Below are 21,498 nucleotides of genomic sequence, written 5' to 3'. Positions count from 1 at the left end.
CTTCCATCACTTCTAATTAAATGTTGCTTACATGAACCTCCAGGCCCATTGAACTGTGAACATTGTGTGAAGTGCATTTTACACTGTACTATTAAGGGTTTACTGTAAAGTGTAGGTCATGTTTTAGGAAATGCAAGTTGCATCAATCAAATTTAAAAAAAACAAATATGTCTCTTTCCAAAGGGTGTAAAAAAAGTTAACTAATAAATTGGGAAAAATGTTTTGGTGCTTTTAAATAAACAGCTTGGAAAGTCACATTTCTGACATAAATTGTTGACTATTTGAGTTCACTCACTCTTAATCAGTGAATTCAAAAAGATCAAGGAGAGATGCCTCTCAGCTAACTGTAAAGACAAGTATTTCTCATTCAGTCTCCAGTCTAAACATTGGGTCTACATTCATTTTAGATGATTAGTTGTGACAACAGTGCACAGTTGAAGACATGAAAGTGGAGACATGCTATGCTATATAACCCTTCATAGTAAAGCAGGAGTCAAGTTTTTGAAGCTTCACCAATCAAATCAATATAATAAATCAATACATTAATAAATTGTACTTTCTACAATGAAAAATCTGAACCCTAAGCTGACAGCATAAGTGCACCTTAGACAGCAGCTTCATCACCATCAGTGTGTGTCATTGTAAAACATTGCTAAATACAGTATGTGCAAACATGAATGAATGAAATATATATTTGAACAGTAACTGAAGTAGACAGTTCTCATTTTGTGTTACGTTCATAAAAATGTCTCATTATATTTACAGAAAGAAAAACATTTAGGGTCACACTGAACAATATTTCATTAATTTTTTTGGCAAACAATGAAGACTTTAGTCCCAAAATACTCAACAATGTTGGTATAGCCAATTTCATCTACATAAATAGTGTGGAGCACAAACACTATTTGAAACAACTTGACATCAACATCAGTATTTGATATAATATTATAGTGTAGAAAACCGGAAACAGAAAGAAATATGATACATGACTTTTTTTGATGAGTCTGTCTTTTATCCATCCTGTGAGAGTCTCAGAGATGTCTGTACACTTAGGACTGAAATTTGTGATGGAAAATCAGTATTGAAGATTACGTCTATATTCAACAAACTGAGTGACACACATAAAGCACATGAGACTTTTTTTTTTACCAGCAGCACAGGTAAATATTCCAGATGCAATAAATAACAGGTGTATAAAAGTGAAATGATGGAGAGTAAAACACACGCATGAGTAAGAAAGCTGAGCTGTCCTAGTTTGAAGTGTTGCTTACAAAAATTTGAATTTGGGAGTTTGAGAATTGCACTATACAAATGAGATTTAACCAAAATTAATGTCTAGCTCCATTTCTTCTGCTGGGCTACACAACAGGTCTCAGACCTTTTTTATATACACTGTAGAGGACTTCAACTTAAAGCTGAGAATAAAATTAACAATATGTCTTATAATGCAATAGTGAAGGAAGCCCCTGCAGGCCAAAAATAAAGTAAAAAAATAAAACAAAATGGGGCTTTAATTTTTTTCGGCACATTGCCTCCCACTGGAGTAAACTGAAATCTTTAACACTTTAACAGGTAACGACTGTTGGGACAAATATGAAGATGAAACTGGACAGTCAGTATTAAGTGGTCTTCACCAGGTCATAGACATGGATGTGGACATCATCATCATATTTTATGTAGTATACAGTGGGTTTCGCTGGCACCTGGTAGATGACCAGGCCCGTCCTTTTCAGCCCATTATCTGTGACATACTCCACCTGCTTACCCACAAGGCTCTCTGGCTCCTCACCAGGCTTCCTGTCTGCTGGCAACAGGTGTTTGTTTTCTGAAGGGCCGACAAGAGAAACCACACAACACAATAAGACCACAGTAACAAGAGCACACAGGCTTAACAAAAACATAAAGATCAATAAACATTTTCTGAGCACACTGGTATTAAGGAAGGAAAATAAAAGATATCCAAACATCTTTAGTTTGATTATGAATTTTCACCTTGATAAAACATCCATTTCCTTGGAGACAGCATTGGCTTAGTGCCATCAACAAACATAAACGCAACAAACACATAAACAAAACGTTCAGCAGTAAGGAGGTACTGAAAACACTGGCGCATTTTGTAATGCTGTCTATGTAAATTTGTTCTTTTCTCTTCCTCCCACTTTTTTCAGGAGCATCTGCAATACAGACACTGACGGTTTCAGGCACAGTGAAAATAAAACTCTCATTACTGTACCCGACTCAGGCAGGACACGTAGGTCTCCATCCTTATAGTCATCCCACAGCTGGTACATGTACAGCACTGGGTCCTTCTCATAGGTGATGTAGTACCAGTGGGTCATGATGGGGGCTCTGGACAACACCATGCCTCTCCACTCATTTTTCTCTCCATCCTCCTTCTCGAACAGATGCTCCACTGCTCGACCCACCAGCTCCTCCGCCCCAGGAGGCACCTTGATCTTATTGTTCACTGCAGGGAAGAGGGGACACTTTGATGAGCCCATTAATCTAGAGATTATAGATCCCAGATGATGCACATATTCAGACTCTAAAGTGTTATTAGTATAATATATTTTATAACCATTTATTCTCTATATTTGACATATTTTTTAACCAGTTCATGTATTTAACCAGCCGTTTTCTCCCCTTTAGGAAATGACAGTGATGTGTTAGATGTGTTCTTTAGTAACAGTGAAGTGTTTTTTGATAAAAGAAGAAAATCGTTTTAAGACACAGTTTTAGTAAATTTCACCTCCAAACTTTACTGTTTACATTTTCATCTGAAAAATGTCCACAAGACTTCACACTCATCACACTCACCAACTTTCTCTGATAGGACCTGCAGGTTGGACACCCGGTTGTCTTTGAAGAGTTCGATACCGTAGACACAATCAAAGCCGTCATATTTGACCATATAGAGAGAGCTGTTTACAGATAGGCGCTCTAGGACTGTGCCTTTCCATTTGGTCACGTTGCCCTTCTCTCTCCAGGTATGCTGAATCCTGCGGCCCAGGAGGTTGTCAGGGTCTGGGCTCAGGGTTGAAGCTGAGCACTCACTCAGCTCTCCACTGCTACGCTTCCTGTCAACATAAAAGGAATGAGGTCTATTTTTATACTGAATTTTTAGGTACCTTTTTTATTTTAAGGTGCACAGCTTTTTAGTCAGTATATAGACATGAACAGATACGGCACCTTTACCAATCACGGCAGGTTAAGAATGGGTTCCGTAATGCCAAAAGCCAAAAAAATACTATCATTGTTACCACATGAACAAAAAAAGTGTCAACTACTAACATTTTTATCTAATATAACACACACACATATATATATATATATATATATAATATAGTAAAACAGTTTGTGTATTTATTAGGGCCAACCCAGTTTTTATTTATTTATTAGTATCCAGTAACACATATGTTTTTCTAGTTCATCATCCTGACAAACAAACAAAAGTTATCTGTCGAATCACACCTCGTCACAATAGATTCACATTATATTACATACAATCTATTCCACAAAATCCAATCAATACATTTTAGTCATATCTTGAATAATTCTATTAATGAATATCATAGATGCTTACTGTGTTCAAGGTATATACAAACTATGACATATGACAGAGGTTTTGTACCACTGAGCTGAGGTTCAAACCAACAGTCAGACTTAACTTTGGCATTAAAGTTGGTAAATAAAAGGTTTTAACGCTGATGTGGCAACAAACATATAGATAACAGTATACTGTGTTACACTGTAAAGAGAGTGCCACCTACCTTCCCCGTTTCTTTGACATGTTTCCATAAATTCATACAACCCTGAAAAACACAAGTCAGTTACTAAAACATCATGTAGAAACTTTTATTATGTTTTAAATATGTCAACAGTACACAGTGATACACAATAATTCAGCTGCCCTAACAACCACGACCAAGCCAACTCCGGACATTCACGTATTACCGGATGTAAACAATGTAACTGCGACAAGCTCGCTGCTAATGCTAACAAACGTAGCTCATTGCTAATCACAGGTAACATGTTTATACAGCTAACTATATGGCTAATAAATATGTAACTTGGCCGAGGCTAGCAGAACAAACGGTGACGTGTCGAGTGTGGTCAGAAATAAGAAACCACAGTTTGGATAAAACAGGGTCAGCTAGTTAGCTAACAGCAACATATCCTGTCAGTCACTGTTTATTTTACAAGATAACATTTCTGGGAACTAGGCTCCTGCATTTCTGTACATATGCTAGCTGAACAAAAGGAAATGCATCGCCATGTAAGCGCTGATTTTGCACCCTGGCTACAATCGTTAAGACAAACACATAAAACGGACTGTCCATAAGAAACGAATACATATTTTTCACATGGTCAACAAGTTCAGTAGGTGGGAGCCAGCGGAAAAAGCTGTTTACCCTACCTGATGAATAATTTCACATGTGTTTGTCTTTGCAGAGCAGATTCCTCCACCTAGGTTAGATACACGGAAACGAACCTGGGGAGTGAACTACAAATACCAGAGCATCTGGCCGCTCGCAAAGCACTCTGGGATTCATCGTGAGGTCATCATTTACCTCTTTAGGGGAACAGCAGGTAATACCTTATTTACACAGTCAGGTTGATATTTATTGAAAGAATATTTACATAGTTACGTTTTGTTGTAAGTACTTATTTAATATAATCATATTATTATATTATAATCCAGACATTTCACACCAGGCCTGAATTGAAAAATTAACAATGTATGAAAGGCAGATTAAAACATTTCATTTTAATGCTTTTAGTTTGAGCAATGTAGCATTTTTTTTTTGCAACTATGCTCAATTCAACCACAAGGTGTCAGACTAAACACAAAATCTCTCTCACTGTTATCAGACTTAGGAGGAAGTGAGCAGTGTGCAGAGTGAATGATGCAGTGTGTTCTCCTGTGTGCCTGTCTGACAGCTTTTTCAGGGTGAAGGCTCCTGCTTTTATCCTGTGCCAAACCACCTCTATGTGCATGACTCATCTATGATGTGAAGCTGAATAAAAACCTTTCCCTCCTATAATCACAAATCAATCACCGATAACTTACATTATTTAATAACTGTAGCTTAATTCCTTAAAAATGATTTGTTTAACCTTCATTTAATAACAGGACTCACTGTTCATTCCCACTGTGTTCACCTATTTATGTTTGGTTCTCCCACTTTAATGTAGAGGTCAGTGCAGAGACATACAAACACACATTTACCAATACCAATACACATAATAAACCAACACTAAGACAAAAATAGTTACCAAGTCATTTACAAACAAACAAAACTAACCTAGTCGAATGATCAGGGTCATTTAATTTTGCCCACAGAAAAACTCCCACTAAGGTCAGTGAGGTCACGCCCTCTGTATGTTTTTTCTTTTAAATTAAAAACACATTCTAACACTTAGATTAGAATAGTTGGATTTTTATTAACTTCCAGAATCCCAGTATATGGTCATTTGTTAGTCACATGATGGCAGCATAAAGCCAATCTGGACTTTCACCCAGGATTCTGACTTTCATTTACAGGTTACAAAACATTCTGGAATCTTTTAGGAGAAGATTTTGGATTAATATCTGCAACAAGCTTCTCAACCATTTTCTAAGCTACCATGGTAACAAGTCCAGTTTAACTTGGAAACTGAACTGAAGTTTACTCCAATGTGCCTGATGTGCTGTGGCAGTTCAGAAGATGTTACTTCTTTACTTGAGAGAATCAAACTGACCCAAGTTGTTCTAATAATTAAAGTATCATTCTTAATTAGAGCTGCCTGTTCACTACAGACAGATATGCTGTGAGATGTGAGCCAGTGTTTGTGCACCTTAAAGCTGGCAGCTTTTGTGAGAAAGCCACTGTTGTATTGACACAAAGCTGTCCAGCGTCAAAGGTTGCCTCCTCATGTCCTTGATGTGTTGTCACAGCAACAGAAAAGGCCTGAATGCCGGAAAAATGGGCTCACTTCTACTTTTATTTTTATTCCAAAGAGATTCAACAGGGCATTCATGTAAAGAGGGGAGGTGGCATATTTCAGGGAAATAAGAAGGGAGACTCAAAACCAGTTTGTTTGTCTCTAAATGTATTCATTTATTCTCACTGTTTTGTGAGATACCAAAAGTGGGCCTGTCCCATGGAACAGAATGAGACTCCAAAAATAGAGGTACCCTCCTCTGCACTTCCAAGTACAGTATCTACAATGTGTGTCCCTTCACCAGACACACATGCACAGAAATTATCTGCACCCTGTTTCTGTCAAGTGATGCACAGAGATTGCATAGCAGAATGTCAAGCCAAGGTTAGTATATACGTACGTGTGTGTGTATGTCCATTGATTAGATATCTCTATTATTAGCCCAATCCCTATGCAACCTGAATAATGGCAGCTGTAAAGGGGGGTGGTGGTGGTGGTGTGGGGGCATATATCATGGCTGTACCATGGGGGTCTGGAGCTGAATCAAACTTGACACTGTGATATGTGTGAGTGTGAGTGTGTGAGGCACAGGAAAGGCTTCAATCAGCTGTGTTCTGTTTCTGTCTGCATCACCTTCCCTCTCTGAGGATGAGACTACAAATATGAACATGTTGGGTAAAATCCTGAGAGCCAAATCAAGACCAAACATGATGATGTGAGTACTGTGAATCGCATTGAAAAGAGCTGTCAGAGATGGCAAGGTCACTGTGGAGAACTACACAGCTGGCTGCTGCCTGCTCCTGTGTTTTCTTTCATGTTTAGATGAAAGCTAATTCCTCTTCAGAGCTGAGGCTGCTCCACATGTTTGATACAGATTTCAGACGGTATCTTTGGTCATATTCATCCCAGGAGAAATATCGTCCATTCAGGAGTGTGAAAAGATTTTTTTTTCTCCACAGAGGGATGAGGTTTGCATCAGGCCACACCTGCCTTTGGCTTCTAGCCTAGTTTCATAGATTTAGTGTAATAAATTCAAATCCCACATGTCCCAATTCACTTTTTTCTGGTAAAAAGAATGAATCACCTTTGAATTCCATGTGTGTAATTTAATCTCTTCGCGTATGTGATGAGGAATTGCTGCTTCGTCAACTTGACAGGTTGGGGCTCCCAGAGGTGCTTTTCTAGTCTATTTTTCAACTCGTCCACCGCTAACGTGTGAACTAGCAAGCCAACGAGATTTATTAAGTGCTGCTCTGGACAGAGCAAAGATTTGTCTTTCCATTCTGCACAACCATTCGACTGCACACACTGGTAATTCATCAGGAGTGAAGCTCAGCTTGTCCGTGCATTCTGCTAGTAGTGATATCCCAGAGAAAGAGGAAATCAATGATAACCAAATAATGTCACAAAAAATGTCACATGATCAACAATTGAGAGGTAGGCAGCTGTCATTCAGCACTTATAACCGTAACATTAAATGTTTCATTATAATTAAATCCAGTTGGTGTGATAATAAGTAAATCCGCTCATTAATTGGGTCTTAGGATTGCGTAGCTCTGGCTGTCACAGCTAATTGACCCCAAGAATGAGGTGGACTACATCGGCCTTCATTTACGCACAACTCTAATTAACACCACCAAAACCAGATAGAGGTGTGTGTTTGTGTGAGCGAGTCACATGAGTGTGTCACATGAGATCTCTTGACCGCAATCAGGTGCCCCTGACTAAATGGCAAAATAAGAATCAATGTACAATTTAAAATAAATAGTGTATGAACATACATATGTTACCCTTTAACGAGACACTGTGTTTAATTTTGGCATTTTATCTGCAGTTATCATTATTCTTTTAAATTATGGAACAAGCAGGATGTAGATGTAGAAAAAATTGCTCACCTTTTACTCTCTCTCTCTCTCTCTCTCTCTCTCTCTCTCTCTCTCTCTCAGGAGGTTGCATCAGGAAGAGGTGTACAGCTATTGCAGCCTATACAGGATGATGGGAAACTGAGGCTATTCATGTTAGGGCAGCCTTGAAGCTGCAATAAATGATTTTTGATGTGCTGCTTGGATGCACAAATATAAGCTAGCATAACTCCAGAGTGGTATATCAGACTCCACCTGCCAAATGCTATATGATGTCACAGCTAAGTGATGTTTGGAGCTGCTGGGATGAGTGTGGGAGAGCCAGAACAAGAAAAAAAAATTCAAAGTATTGGCACAAACAGCAAGCCGTAGCTCTTAACTACATCCATTATTCAGGTAATTTTACCAAAATATATGCTTTCACCTTTTAAAAATATAAAAAAACAGTAACCTCTTCAGTTCATCAGCTGGTCATGTGTATTTTAATTTGAATGTCTGTTTGCAGCATTTGTCATGAACGGGAGGGTGTCTTGCTCAAGGACACTTCAACAGGACTCTGTGTTATTGATGCACAGAGTAGCTGTGGTAAAGATGCAATCTGACACTGTCTGCTTACGGGACAGCCTTTTTTTGAGTGGAAAGCCACCTCAGAGGACACAGACCTCCCTCCTTTTGAATCCTTACAGGCTAAACAATCAATTTAAGCTTTCCATCCAGACATTGAAACAGCACTGAACAAAATGATCACCCCACCCCACAGAGGTGCTGTTACATCCGAAGCCAACTACAGTTTATTTTGATGAGTAACTGTTCCTGTGTTACTCACTCTCCAGCAGGATTCTGGACTCTGATGGGCTCTCTGTCTGCCTGCCCACGCTTTCTTCACCTTGTTCTTCAATCCTTTAATCTCTGCATAAACCCTCTCTGACTTCATAGCCCTGAGTCATACTGTATCACTCCTGACTCCTCTGCTCTCCTCTCCTCTCCTCATGTTGTCTTCTTCCTGTCTCTGTTACACAGGCAGCAGGGGGCGCTGCTCTGTCAGTCCAGTCCTAACGTTTGCTGGTGTCCTAGAAGCTCAGGCTTCAGAATGTATATACATTATAAGTGTTGTTTCCTCAAAAATAACACTAAAGCAGCAAAGAAACAAATGAGTAATTTACACTTGATTGTGTAGCTTTTTGTCATGGAGATGCAATCTGACACTGTGTGTGAGTGGGATAGTTCTGACTTTTGTGGGACAGATCTCGAATATATTTAAACTGAACTGAAGAAACTTCTTCCATCCGCACCAAGCTTTAACTTCAATTTTCCTGATTATTTTTTTTGCCAATATCACACTTAAAGATTTCCATCAGCCTACCTTGCACATGGAGAAATGACACTGAAGGGCCTCCCTATGTGTTTTAATGTGATGTCAATTCTACAAGAGTGTCTGTGTGACAGAGTAATTGCACATATGTCTCCACAGCTGAACCTAGCCGTCCTCTGAAGGAAACTGATTTTGACTAACTTCACTGACTCTAACAGAACCACATCATCTGCAAAACAGTATTCACACAGTCCCGAGGCTCTCAGACACACTTTGCACCTGGAGATGAAGACCGAGTTTGGAAATGTATTTCGCTTAATGTAGACCCTGCAGATGCAATGCTTACATATACAAGGACTAGTTAGTTAGCGTGATCAATCAATGAGTTAGTTTGAAGCCTTGTAAATAAAGACATGCTGCAGTTGTTATAAAGTCACTGTTGGCAAATACTATAAATATAATCCATCCTGACCAATCAAATAAATGCATCCTGCTCACTGAGCAGTGTAATAGATAGGATTATCAAGCTTTGCCAATCACTGATTTGCACATACTTATTTCTCTGAGGGTTGTGCCTTTCTAGCAAGTGGAGCATGTGACTGAATTTATACAGCCAGAGGTTTTATAGGCACAGCACAACATATGGGAAGAAACGTCGATCAGGGCAAATGTCACAGCTGCCTGCCTACTGCGCACACACAAAATGAAGATCCATGCAATGAAAGTGGCATAAAATCCCACAAAATGCCATCTGTGGCCAGAGGCTGTGGTTATTGAAATAGTATTAAATCTTTTAACTTGCTTTGTTTTGTGTGTCTGTATGCGTGTATACAGGAACTTGCAACAATGCAGGGTTTCTTAGTGACGTTCATTGAAAACATACCAGGATTCGATGTCAGACGCACGTCATCTGACTGCAAGGCCTCCAATCTGTTGCTTCAGTTTTGAATAAATGGATGTTTTTTTTTTCTTTTCTCCACTTTACGGTGATCTGGTTTGTTGTAATAAATCTGCATGACGACAGCGCAGTCAATACCACAGGGTGCTGTGGAGTAACAATATGGCTCATCCTTTTTTTTCCTCCTGGGTTCCGTCTGTGTGCGTAAGTGTGTGTTTTGCAGTGGGGTGGGGACAAGCTGTGTGTCTTGGTGTGGGGCGTGTGGGTGAGGAAGAGACAGAAGGAGAAAGAGCTGCAGCTTTACTCTTCCAGTGACTCAGCAATTTCAGAGATGAATTTGTTGTAAATAATCCCCTCTTCTCGTTTTGGCTTCCTTCACCCCTTATCCCCTTTGCCCTTTTCACACTTCATCACCCCTCTCGCCGCCTCGCCCTCAGTAATCATTTATGTCTCATTACTTAATTGCTTTTGTATATAAAAATAACCTCTCATTGTTATAATGACTCTCAATTAGAGGAAAGAGGGACAGCAAATGTGAAAACTCATCATCACACATCCGCTGTTCTATTATCGCTGCTCTTCTAGAAGAGTGATTGAGGTGGGAACCATAATCTGGTAAAATTAAAAAAAAAGGCATTATTTAAATTCTTATGGTTTGCAGTGTGATCTTCAGCTGAGTACACATCACTGACAGCCCTCATCTGTTTAGTGCAGAGGGAGAGAGAGACGTCAGAGGCACTTTGCTGAAAGCAGAGAGATGCAGGGACAGAAATAGACCATACTGGGATATCTGAGGAGAGGAGGAGAAGGGAGAGGCCCTGGGTATTCTGCCATCCTAGATAACACCGACTCTCCAGCCTGGTGGGGTGGGGAATTAACGCCAGCAGAGACAATGGAGAGCATGAGTGAGCAGTGGGTCATGCATTAAACTTGTGTGTGTGCATGTGTGTTTCTGAGCCGTAGGGTGGTCGCAGCAGCAGCAGTGGTCTGACAGAAGACAGAGGCAGCAGGAAGGAAATGAGCTTCCATGTCATCAGTATTAGATTAGGAAGAAAGTCAAGAGAATCCCAGGGACACTGGAGAACATTTGTAACATGAGAGCACATGTCAAGGGTGTAAAATGTGATCATTTTCCTCATCTGCCTGAGACGTATCAATTACAGCAGATTTTGGTGTGATGTCAGCCCAGGTTTGATGCTTTATTTCACATCCTGATATCATGTTCATTATTCCTATTTCTGAGTGCAATGAAAGATGCATGCTTGACATTAGCATGAATCATCACAGATATGTAATGCAGGACTTAGATGTCCTCAATGAGGGTTGTGAAGGGCGTGACCTGCAACTGGACAGTTGGTCTCTAAATGAATGTTAAAAACAAATAAAAAAAGTGTATGTCATTCCTATAGCTGTTCAGATATAATTTAAGTAGCATAGAAAAAAAACGTAAGCAGCATGCATGCCCTTGTGTGCAGGGGATTCAAATCCCCTCCATAGATCATCAAGATTCTGATGACTGTTGGGGGTTGTGACCTGTCATGATGACATAGTAAGCAGGGCTCACACACCACACTCAGCATCTTCAGATTGGAAATGATGTCTCTCGCCATTTCAGCAGGAACCTCACATCGGCCGTGTCACTCTTGAACAAAGGGTCATCATGACTGATTTGACTTTTCCTCAAAGCTCACTGTGCCCAGAGCTCCCTCCCACTCATTTCATTACTCACCTCTTGTTTATACTGGTTTACTTAATAGAAAGCCAGAATTGATGCAAAAACAATATGCATAAAGCATTCTGCAGACAAATACAGTAAATTAACAAAAAGATTTTCACTTCCTTATCTTCTGTCATCATGGGAAAAAATGTGCTTAGGTTTGCATCTCTCTGGGAAACTGTTGCAACTTCACCTCCATTTGTGTTTTCATTTTTGTTGTCAGCTTAATGGTTGCATGACTTTTATTCTGCTTTCATTCATTTTTTCATTTTTTTGTACTCCCACACTGCTGTTATCCAATTAAGTCACAACGTGCCAGGACCAGGGTTGCAAAAACCTTAACAGTGAGGAATGATAAGACAGAGGCAATAAATGCATAGTGGCACAATATGTGGGGACTGTGAGAGGGAGACTGTTGTGTCATCAAGCAAAACAAAACAAAACGCATGTCCACCAATTGTAGAGATCTCTTCTGTCCATGTCAGCTGGGAGAAATGCAGCCTGTCCTCACTGGGAAAAAGTAACCTGAGGTCAATATTTTAGTCCTTGAAAACAGACCATGTGTGCGTATAAACCATGCACAGGATGTGTTTTTTCTAGCAAATTAGTAAAAAAGGTAGGGTAGGAGATTTCATTCTGATGCACTTTTTGTTAAATTAGTGTAACTTCTCTTTACAATCCGAAAGCAACCAATTAGTTTGGCAGTTTCGCATTAAAACGAAGAATATTAATCATCTGTGGAAGCTATAAAACGCTAAAAACATCAGCCAATCCTCCGGGTGGACCCTGCGCGGAGTATTGGCTGGTTGCCACTCTCTTCCTGCTCTGCGTGCACCAGAGAGGTACGTGCATGATGGCCGAAGTCACAGACCGCAGCTCGTTTTCAGGTAATGCACATCCATGTGATTGGGAGGCGTGGCTTCGGGGTGAGCTCCGAGAGAAAGGGGCGTGTGTTTACTTTTAAAATCTGGCTGACTCTCACTGAGGTTTTAAAATCCCCTACCCTACCTTTAAGATGATCTTTTTATTACCCCTTACCCTGTTTTTGATGTCCCCCTCACTTTATAGAATAGGCGAGAGGGAAAAAATGTATAATAAATAAACAGTCGTTTATGAGGAATGAAAAATAGCGAAGACTTAGTTATGAATTCAGGACACCAGCTTTTGAAGAAAGATGGCTGTTTTTATGAATAGTATTTCACAGGAATGTCTTAATTCACCTTTTTACTTGCAGGGAAGTTGGAAGAGAAGGTAGCCTAACTCTGATTAGAAGCCCAACACAAAAATGTCACCTGCCACCAGGCCAGCCAACAGCTAAATATCTGTTATGATAGCCAAGTTAACCTGCAGAGGGGGGCCACTGTGTGTGCTAATAACACAAAAAACAATTCTCTGCAGTAAAAACCTGTGCTATAGTTGTGAGGCTGTAAAGACTCATTAAGCCTCTGTGAAATAAAGACTAATATGTCATCATGACAAGAAACCAAACAAGCAGGCATCATGCACAGAACACAGCCTCATTGTCTGACATGCTTAAAAGAGCATTGATTATTACATGTTATTGTTTCTTGTCGTGACACTCACCCAAGGTCAGGTTGGTCCTGGGTGAGAGAGAGAGGGGAGGGTGCTGTTAGGACCCAGGGGTGCTCTGCATGAAGATGATGGATGCTGTAGGGTTTCTCTATCCTCCCGACAATTAGACCATCACCCAGAAACACTGGCCTGCTTCAGCACAGAGTCATCAATCTTTACTGAGGCCACTTAAAATCACTACTAGAGATTATGTTTCTGGATTCTACAACAAAATGCAAAAACCCCACAGCAGTATATTAGTGATTACGGTCACATAGCCAAACACAGTGACAGAGCAGAACAGACTGGCCCCTGGGCTAATGCTCAACAACAACAAATAGCTCTGCACAGCCTGCACCAAATAGCTCTGTTAAAGGGTCACACAAACAAACAGTTTATCTTCTTTTAATTTTTTTCCTGTTTTCTGTCATTTTTTTTCTCTGCCTCCACACTCCCTCCTATCATCTGAGGCGTTGGCTTCAATACACAGTGAGTGAACCTGTACGAGTGCATAAAACAAGAACAGTGACATTGATCAAGCAGTTTTGTCTTACTGTTACAAGCTGGGTCTGGTGGTAATGATAACCTTTGTGACAGCATATACCATTTAATGATTTGTGCCAGAGTTTGTTCAGACGTCCATAAACCAACACCAAAGAACATTCAACGATGAAGGAGACCGATTGCGTCACCAGAAAGTGGCGCTTAACTGCACACCACACAAGATTAAATGAACTGCAGCACTGCATCCGCAAGAAAGAAAACACCTGATTGTACCAGCAGATAGTAGTACTAGTAGTAGTAGTAGTACTACTATACATCATTAAAAAATGGTAATGGGACTTGGATCCTGAATTGTACTGATGAGTCCTCAGTTTCTTGATTCCAGTTTGCCACAACAATTAAATGTACGGTACTCAATCAGCCAACAAAATACTGCTGCTGTAAATTGCTCCTTTTGATGAGGCTTTTATTTTGACACCTCTTCCTGTAAAGATGGCAAAAAGCTGATGCTATACAGATTAGACAGCGATACATGTCTTCACACTCAATTACATCACACGAACATGCATAGTCTCAGGCGCAGCATGCATGCCTAGCAAACATATTTGTGTTTGCATGTGTTGCTGCTGTGCTTTGTGTGTTTTTATATGTCATCAACCTTCCAGGGAGTGTAGAGACAAATGAGCTTGTGTGACTAAATCTGGCTGATGCACATGGTTAGATGTGCATTGTCCCCTAAAATAAACATAAACTTGTCGCAGCGGTAAAATGATTAAAACCTCCTCAGGGCAACTCTTCATTTAGCTGACAAATTGTCTGTGATGACACATCAACACGGTGGAAACTATATGTGTGCAATCTGATTAGTTAATAAAGGCCTTGCAGTCGGATGGTGGATAATTTTGTCTTTCACTGTGTGTGTGACAAAGTGTGAATGTGTGAATGTGTGTCTGCTCTGATGAATAGCCACAGTGTCACTGAGTACAGACCTTGACAGCGCAGAACAGATGAGATGATTCAGAAGCAAACCATTGTCCTGGCTCTCATCACTTCAGTTGGCGGCCCAGAGCAAATATTATGGGTGGAAGTGGATGATGGAGTGAAATTATTGAGCGGGGGCCTTCGTTTCCTGATGCAAAACAATTGCTGCTAAAAGAGTCAAAAAGATCCGAGGAGATTAAATGTTTTTCTAACGAAACAAAGAAGTGCTTGCTGAAAAAAACAGCAATACTATCTGCCTGAAGATTTTTCTTCTTTATTTCTCTATGAATCATATTTCCTGTTCTGAGTATTTCTAGAATATCACTCCTCATCTCCCTCTCCTTTTAACTTCATCCTCTGTATCTCTCTCCTATTCTGTTAGCCGGCGGGTTCAGGGATGTTTCTGGGTCGTCTGTAATGGGAAGTGTTTAGCAGAGCAGATGCGTGGAGTGCTGTGCAGGCCAGCTGCTCGCAGAGAGCCCAGCAGACGCCCCTTCAGCTCCTCTTTTCTCCTCTGACACTCCTCTCCTTTTAAAGCTTTCAGCACCTTTGGGCCTGGCTTGTTTGAAAAACCTCTTTTAATCTTTGCTAAATTATCATTTGACTTAGCAAATCTTTTATCAGTAATTTGCACAGGTTCTTATATTATAAAATCAAACATTATATAAAATATTATATAAAACATTGTATGTAAAGATCGTGCCCTTGCCATTGCTCTCCTCCTCCTTCTTTTCCCCAGGAGACCTGCTGCTCATTACATAATTTGCTGTTATAAGCATGATACACAGTACCTGATAGGACTTACTGTTAAATGTACTGGTATTAAAGGACTGAATCTGAAATAATGTAGATGTAAGATGTATGTAGAGCTTGGGTCAGGCAGACTCCATCTGCACCAGAAAAACAGCCAAGTATTAAAATGAATACTGTTGATGCTGTATGCTGTGGATTTGTAACTACCCCACAGGACAAGAAGAACATGAACTAACAAAATAGGAGATTTATTTAAAAAAAAAAGATCAAAATCAACACAAAAGATGAGTACAATTAAAGGAGTAAAAGTAAACATAGTGGAAAAGACTCAAAGTGTAACAAACACTGGAAAACACAGGAGTGTGAAAACTGGCTGGGAAAAGAGAGGTGCCAACTAATGTGCTGAGGAAACGCATGGAGTTAGTACACCAGGTGAGGGTAACCAGACACAGGTGGAAACAACAAGGGTGGAGGGTGGATTACTGAGGTAATCTCAGTGGAGGCAAAGCGTCAGGCACAACAGAAGAATTCAATACGAAAATTAAACACAAATTACCATGAACACAAAGAAACGGACTTTGACACTAAACAGGAGGTACGCTAACACAAGAGAAGAGATAGTTCACAACACATGAAAACCAAACTAATTACATAACAAAAAATAACAGGAAATCACAACAGAAGTTAAACACAAGAGGTTAGTAGCCTGCTTGTTTCTCAGTGTCACAGTAGCTTCCTCTTACTTGACATTGTGATTACTCCCAAACTGACAAAGGCATAATAACCATGAAGTCTCATTTAAAATCTAACTGCAGAACATTTAAACATCATGTAACCCATTCCTTCTGTTTTTTTTTCTTGATCATTTCAGGCTGACGCACTTCTCACCTCCTCTCCAGCCCACTGTCCAGCAAACTGTGATGTTACTGAGGCTGCTTGCGGCTGTAAGATGATTTACTGTATCCCTCTCACTCTCTATCCTCCTCACTGACTCATTCATGGACTGAGTGCTTGGACCAAGTGTTAATCCTGGTATTCAGATTGGGGCTGCTGTGTTCTCTACATGTTCTCCAGTGCAGACAGACGTGTTCTTAAGCAGCTTCAGCAGAAGGGAAGTGTTGGGTAAACCCTGTATCCCTATGTTTTACTCACCCAAAATCATGGGAACACCTGCAAACGTTAGAGCAAAAACAAACTGCACCTGCATGTTTCTGTGAATCGCAATAGTCGAACATGCAGTTTTTGCACGGTGGAAGATCCTGGAGGGGGACACAAATGTCTGTTAGCTCCTATAAATGAATACGTTGCAGAAGTCCAGGCGCGCTGGAGAGAGATGGATGGGAGGAGATGAGGAAACCAGTAAGGAGCAAAATAAGCAAATTGCCCTCTGGAGGTAAACAGCCAGGGGGGTAGTGCAGGAGATGCTGATATGATTAATTGAAGTAGGACAACCAGGGACAAAGCAGAGGACCGGCACTGCAGAGGAAACAAGGTAGAGGACAATCCTCAGCCATATACAGGATGAAACTATATACTCAGACTCATATAGCTTCACAACTTGGTGTAGTATCTGCCTACAGCCACTATCAGTACATTGCTTCCTCATTGAATTACAATGAAATAAAAAGAGAGAGAGTGTGTGTCGGTAGAGCGAAAAAGAGAGGACATTATGTCACATCAAGGTAAAAGTACGGACACGCACTGCGGATGGCCTCACCCACATTTGTACCAGCTGCATGTAGATCTGACAAGGCAACATGACTGGTGTAAAGCTCTCTGTTGAGAACTCACCTTGCATGTAATTTTGATCTTTCTATCTGTGTGCCATGCATAATCACTGAATATCCAGACAGCTGTGTGTGTGTGTGTGTGTGTGTGTGTGCGTGCGCGCTCTTGGAAAGGAAAGGAAATAGACGAAGAGGGAATGGGTGGATGCTGCTCCCAGGCTGCCAGAGGAGTGTGTCCTTGGACTGCCCTCATCTCTGACGCACACTCCCACCCACCCTTTTTCACACACACACACATGCACGCACACACTCACTCACTCCTGCCACTGGTTCATTTACTCGATCTCTATTTCTCTCTCGCTCTCTCTCTCTCTCTCTCTCAGACAAATACAAAACTAGGACTTGCATGTGCATGCACAACCTCTTAGGTACCGGAAAACATTTACTTTCTGCTGTGCAAGGCTGTACTTGTGTGTTCACATACACACACACACACACACACACACGGCTCTTAGTCTGAGCTCAGACATCTCATCAGGGATGCAGCAGAGCTTCTGTCTGCAGAGAAAAAGAGAAAGATCACATCTGATGTGGGGTAGAATGAGGGTGGAGGGGTTGGTGGCTGATTAACAAGGAAGTGTGTGCGTGTGTGTGTGCAGTTGTACTTACTAGTGTAACTCCAGGAGGTATGTTAAAGGTTCTCTCACACACACGCATACACCACACATACACACAGCAGCAGCAGCAGCAGCAGCAAACACACCGATGCACACAGATAAATAAAAGTCGACACACAGAGATAAGTATGCCAATGCGCTCATCTTTTTATTGCACAACAATGTATCGTCTGTTTACGAACGCTTAAACAACATTGCCACTGACTGACAGACCAGCTTATTGAGAGAGACCAGGGTGTGGCTCTGTGTTCTTGGCCAGCAGAGGTGGTGGACAAGACAGCCTTTCAGACACAGGTTCAAATCAGCCCCACACCCTCACCAGCAGCAGTGCATCTCAGTCTGAAAGTACTGGACGTTGTCAGATAAATATCACCAGCAATCCCCAAGTACCCCCCTGATCCAGTCAGATCAATTTGGTAAGTGCTGCGGCTTGGGCTGGAAGCTGAGTCGTCCCTGGATTGTAGACATCAACTTAGACAGAGCTGAAGTTCTGAAACTTTTTTTTTTTTTTGTTAAAAGCAGAAGCCGAGCACAGCCTGAGATGGTTGCAGACTGGCCTCCAGAGTGAGAGAGAACACATGCTGTGTCAGATATCTGTGCTGTTGTCTACATGGTGCTGGTAAAGTGTGTCTGGATGCCCACACCGAGCTGTTCGTGCAGGCTGTGGAATGCTACTAAGTCTAGGGGTGTGCCAGAGTCGTTTCTACGAGCAGTGCAGTGTTTTTCTTCTCTGTTTTATAGTATTATCATTGTTGAACAACGGTGCTGGCATCTCTCTCAGCTTCGTGTGGGTTTCAGACCCCCTAAATGGCATCTTGTTCTCAAGTGGGACCAACATCATAGAAGGAAAGGCACAGGAACACACACACGCACACACAAACTCAAGCACACAGAGTCCTGAAGCAGAGAGAAGGCTTAGGTAAGCTAAGCAGGCTACAGTAGCTACGACACAAAGGTTAAACTGTTAGACTAAATAAAATCGTTGTACAGTAGTTGATACACGACAATGTCTAGATTTGAAGGTCCCACTAAGAATCACACACAGAACTCTGCTTAGATAAGAAAAATATAAGCATGCACTCTGCTATTTTCTGTCAAGGTCACACAACCGGGAGTCTAGCTCATGACTGCTGTGGCTCATGAGTCAAATTCAGCCTTGGAGAGAACTTTTTCTTCTTCTTTTTTTTTCTTCTTTTTTTAATGGCAAACACCAGATCAGTGTGCAACCAGCATCAGAGTGTGAAGAACTGTGCAACAGCATGTGCACAGCCTTTGATTTGTTACTGTATTGTAATTGTGCGAAGCACCTCAGCAGATTTTTATTAGTCTTATCATTTTTGGCTCTTTGCAGCAAGCAGATCATCTAAGCTAACGTCTAGACTGCCGATATCCACCATACGCCTGTCAGAGCTCACCCTCTCACTGTAGAAAATGTTTCTTATACAGCAGGCTGTGGTAAAAACACAACAATGTGCCCCACATCTCTGTGTATACCATATGTACAGAACATGAAAATACAGAGTACAGCGCGCATGGTGTTGGAAGGCTCAAACCAACAAAAATGTGCAATTTTGTGTTTCCCATATCAGGGAAAATGATATATACTGACATTGTCATTGTAATTCAGCAACACTAGTCTTTATCTAATGGTTTTTACATATATTGCAAGTTGAAAATAAAAACACATATTTGCATTTTTACAGGCACATACATACCACAAAAATAGACTATGTGGAAACTAGATGCACTAGGCACAAGGTATATACAGTCCGTGTGCATGGGGCACATTGTAAAACTTCAAAACAACAACCGAACAAAATATACCGATAAATCGAAGACAATTTTACAAACAAAAATAATACCCTGATTTGCTAACAGATCAACACCAAGGCATTCAGTACCCTTAATATCTGGTACAGCAAGAATGAGAGGTTTGAAACGTAAATATTCTCAATAATAATTGTCAGTCAGTGTCAAACATGTATGGAGGATTTCAATCCCACTTCACAGCAAGGTCCAGAAGAACGGCTGAACGATCACACTTTGAACCCCCCGTCATCAGGCAAACACAGCACTACATCTCACACACGAACACAACGTGTCGACGTCGGCTTGAAGCCAACAGACTGAACACACTGGTGACACAGACACAAAACAGATAAGTGACAGAAGTATGTGCTTGGCCAGGGCTGTATCAGCCTCATGGCTGAGGGTTCAAACAGAGCGGTACTGATCAAAGTGTCTGTGATGCCATCCTTTGAGTGGGAGTGAATTACACACTACAGTATCTTACTAGATGGATGCAAGGAAACAGAGACGGTGCCTGATATTGCCTGAAACATTAGCTCTTTAACCTTTCTTCCATCTTGCTCTCACTGACTGTGGACTCATTCACATAATATCAGCACAGTCCTGATAGCAGCTTAATAGGGCAAACTCTGGTATTAGCACAAAGGAATAGGGAAGAGGACCAACTGATTGCACGAGAACAGTATCGAAGCACACAACACCCATTGACTCAAATGGACTTCATTCACAATCGTATTGGCATTTTGGCATGTACCTTTCCCATAGGAAAAAAAAGCAATACAAAGTTACTGTGTCTCTGATGAAGTGGGTCACGCCTTTGTAACCCCGAACAAGGTTTAGTGCATGTTATTGATCAAACAGACAGAGGAAATGTGGCTGCTCTACAGTAACAATGGGAGTTATAATGAAGCCCTTGGATTAGGAACAATCACCTACACCTTGTTCAACAGCTGTCAGGATCAGTCACCAAGATCAAGCCAGAAAGTTATGCTAATAACAATCTGAGAGTTATGACTTCACTAGACCCTCCATGTTTGTCTGAGCCAATCAGAATTCAAGGGGAATCTTTCAGCATGGTTAAATCAACAAGTTGATTATGGAGAGGATGGACAAATCTACATAAATCAATGGAAAGCCACGCTGAGGCGATCAATACAACTCTGTGGAAAGGTAGCAAACCTGAGTGAAATGTCCATCGCATTGATTTTACAGTTTGGTTCCAGATCGATCTTCAGAGCCACGGTATTTGTTTAACACAATGAATCAGCTGCCTATTTTCTATCCCAATTGGATTCACTATTTCGTCCTTCCAGTTTAACCAGGTGATGGGTCCAGGAGAAGTACCGCAACCACGTTAAGAGAATAGAGCATCGATTTTCATTTTGATTACAAGGTTGTAGTGCGACACAAGGTGCTTAACTGGATGTCCTCGCTTTGGGCCGAGGAGTTCAAAGTGGTCATGACTCGCTCTCGCTCACTCTATGAAATAAACTTAGATAAAAATGATGTATCCTCTCATGTTAGATCTGGGGATTGGGGTGTAGCATACAGGTTAAATACAGCAACGTTCAAACCCAGAGAAGCATCGTCAAATCTAAAAAGATCACACAGACACTCAGCAACACATACAGCAATGCCCACATCCCCATTGCATCATAAAATCCTCTTTAAACTTCTGTCCATTTATTTACATGGCAGTTTATATCTGATTAGCTGTCTTCCTTCTCACATGGCATACATTCAGCAAGAGAAGGATTTTGG

The 21,498-nt window shown here is 40.9% G+C and overlaps 1 protein-coding gene across 1 annotated transcript; it reads right to left on the bottom strand.

The window, feature by feature from the left end:
- Nucleotides 1-1,127: 1,127 nt before the first annotated feature.
- On the bottom strand, nt 1,128-4,531 carry LOC114450375 (spindlin-Z-like). The gene is made up of 5 exons (XM_028428435.1): nt 4,418-4,531; nt 3,771-3,812; nt 2,818-3,077; nt 2,234-2,467; nt 1,128-1,825 (listed from the first exon to the last, which is right to left on the bottom strand). The coding sequence occupies exons 2-5, from the start codon at nt 3,788-3,790 to the stop codon at nt 1,620-1,622; spliced, it is 720 nt and encodes a 239-aa protein (XP_028284236.1). The 5' UTR covers nt 3,791-3,812; nt 4,418-4,531; the 3' UTR covers nt 1,128-1,619.
- Between the last annotated feature and the right edge of the window lie 16,967 nt (nt 4,532-21,498).

Source organism: Parambassis ranga, chromosome 17 (assembly GCF_900634625.1).
Source record: "Parambassis ranga chromosome 17, fParRan2.1, whole genome shotgun sequence".
In the NCBI taxonomy this organism is placed as follows: Eukaryota; Metazoa; Chordata; class Actinopteri; family Ambassidae; genus Parambassis; species Parambassis ranga.
The sequence above is the reverse complement of the archived record's forward strand: the minus strand, read 5'-3'. Positions and strand labels throughout refer to the sequence as shown.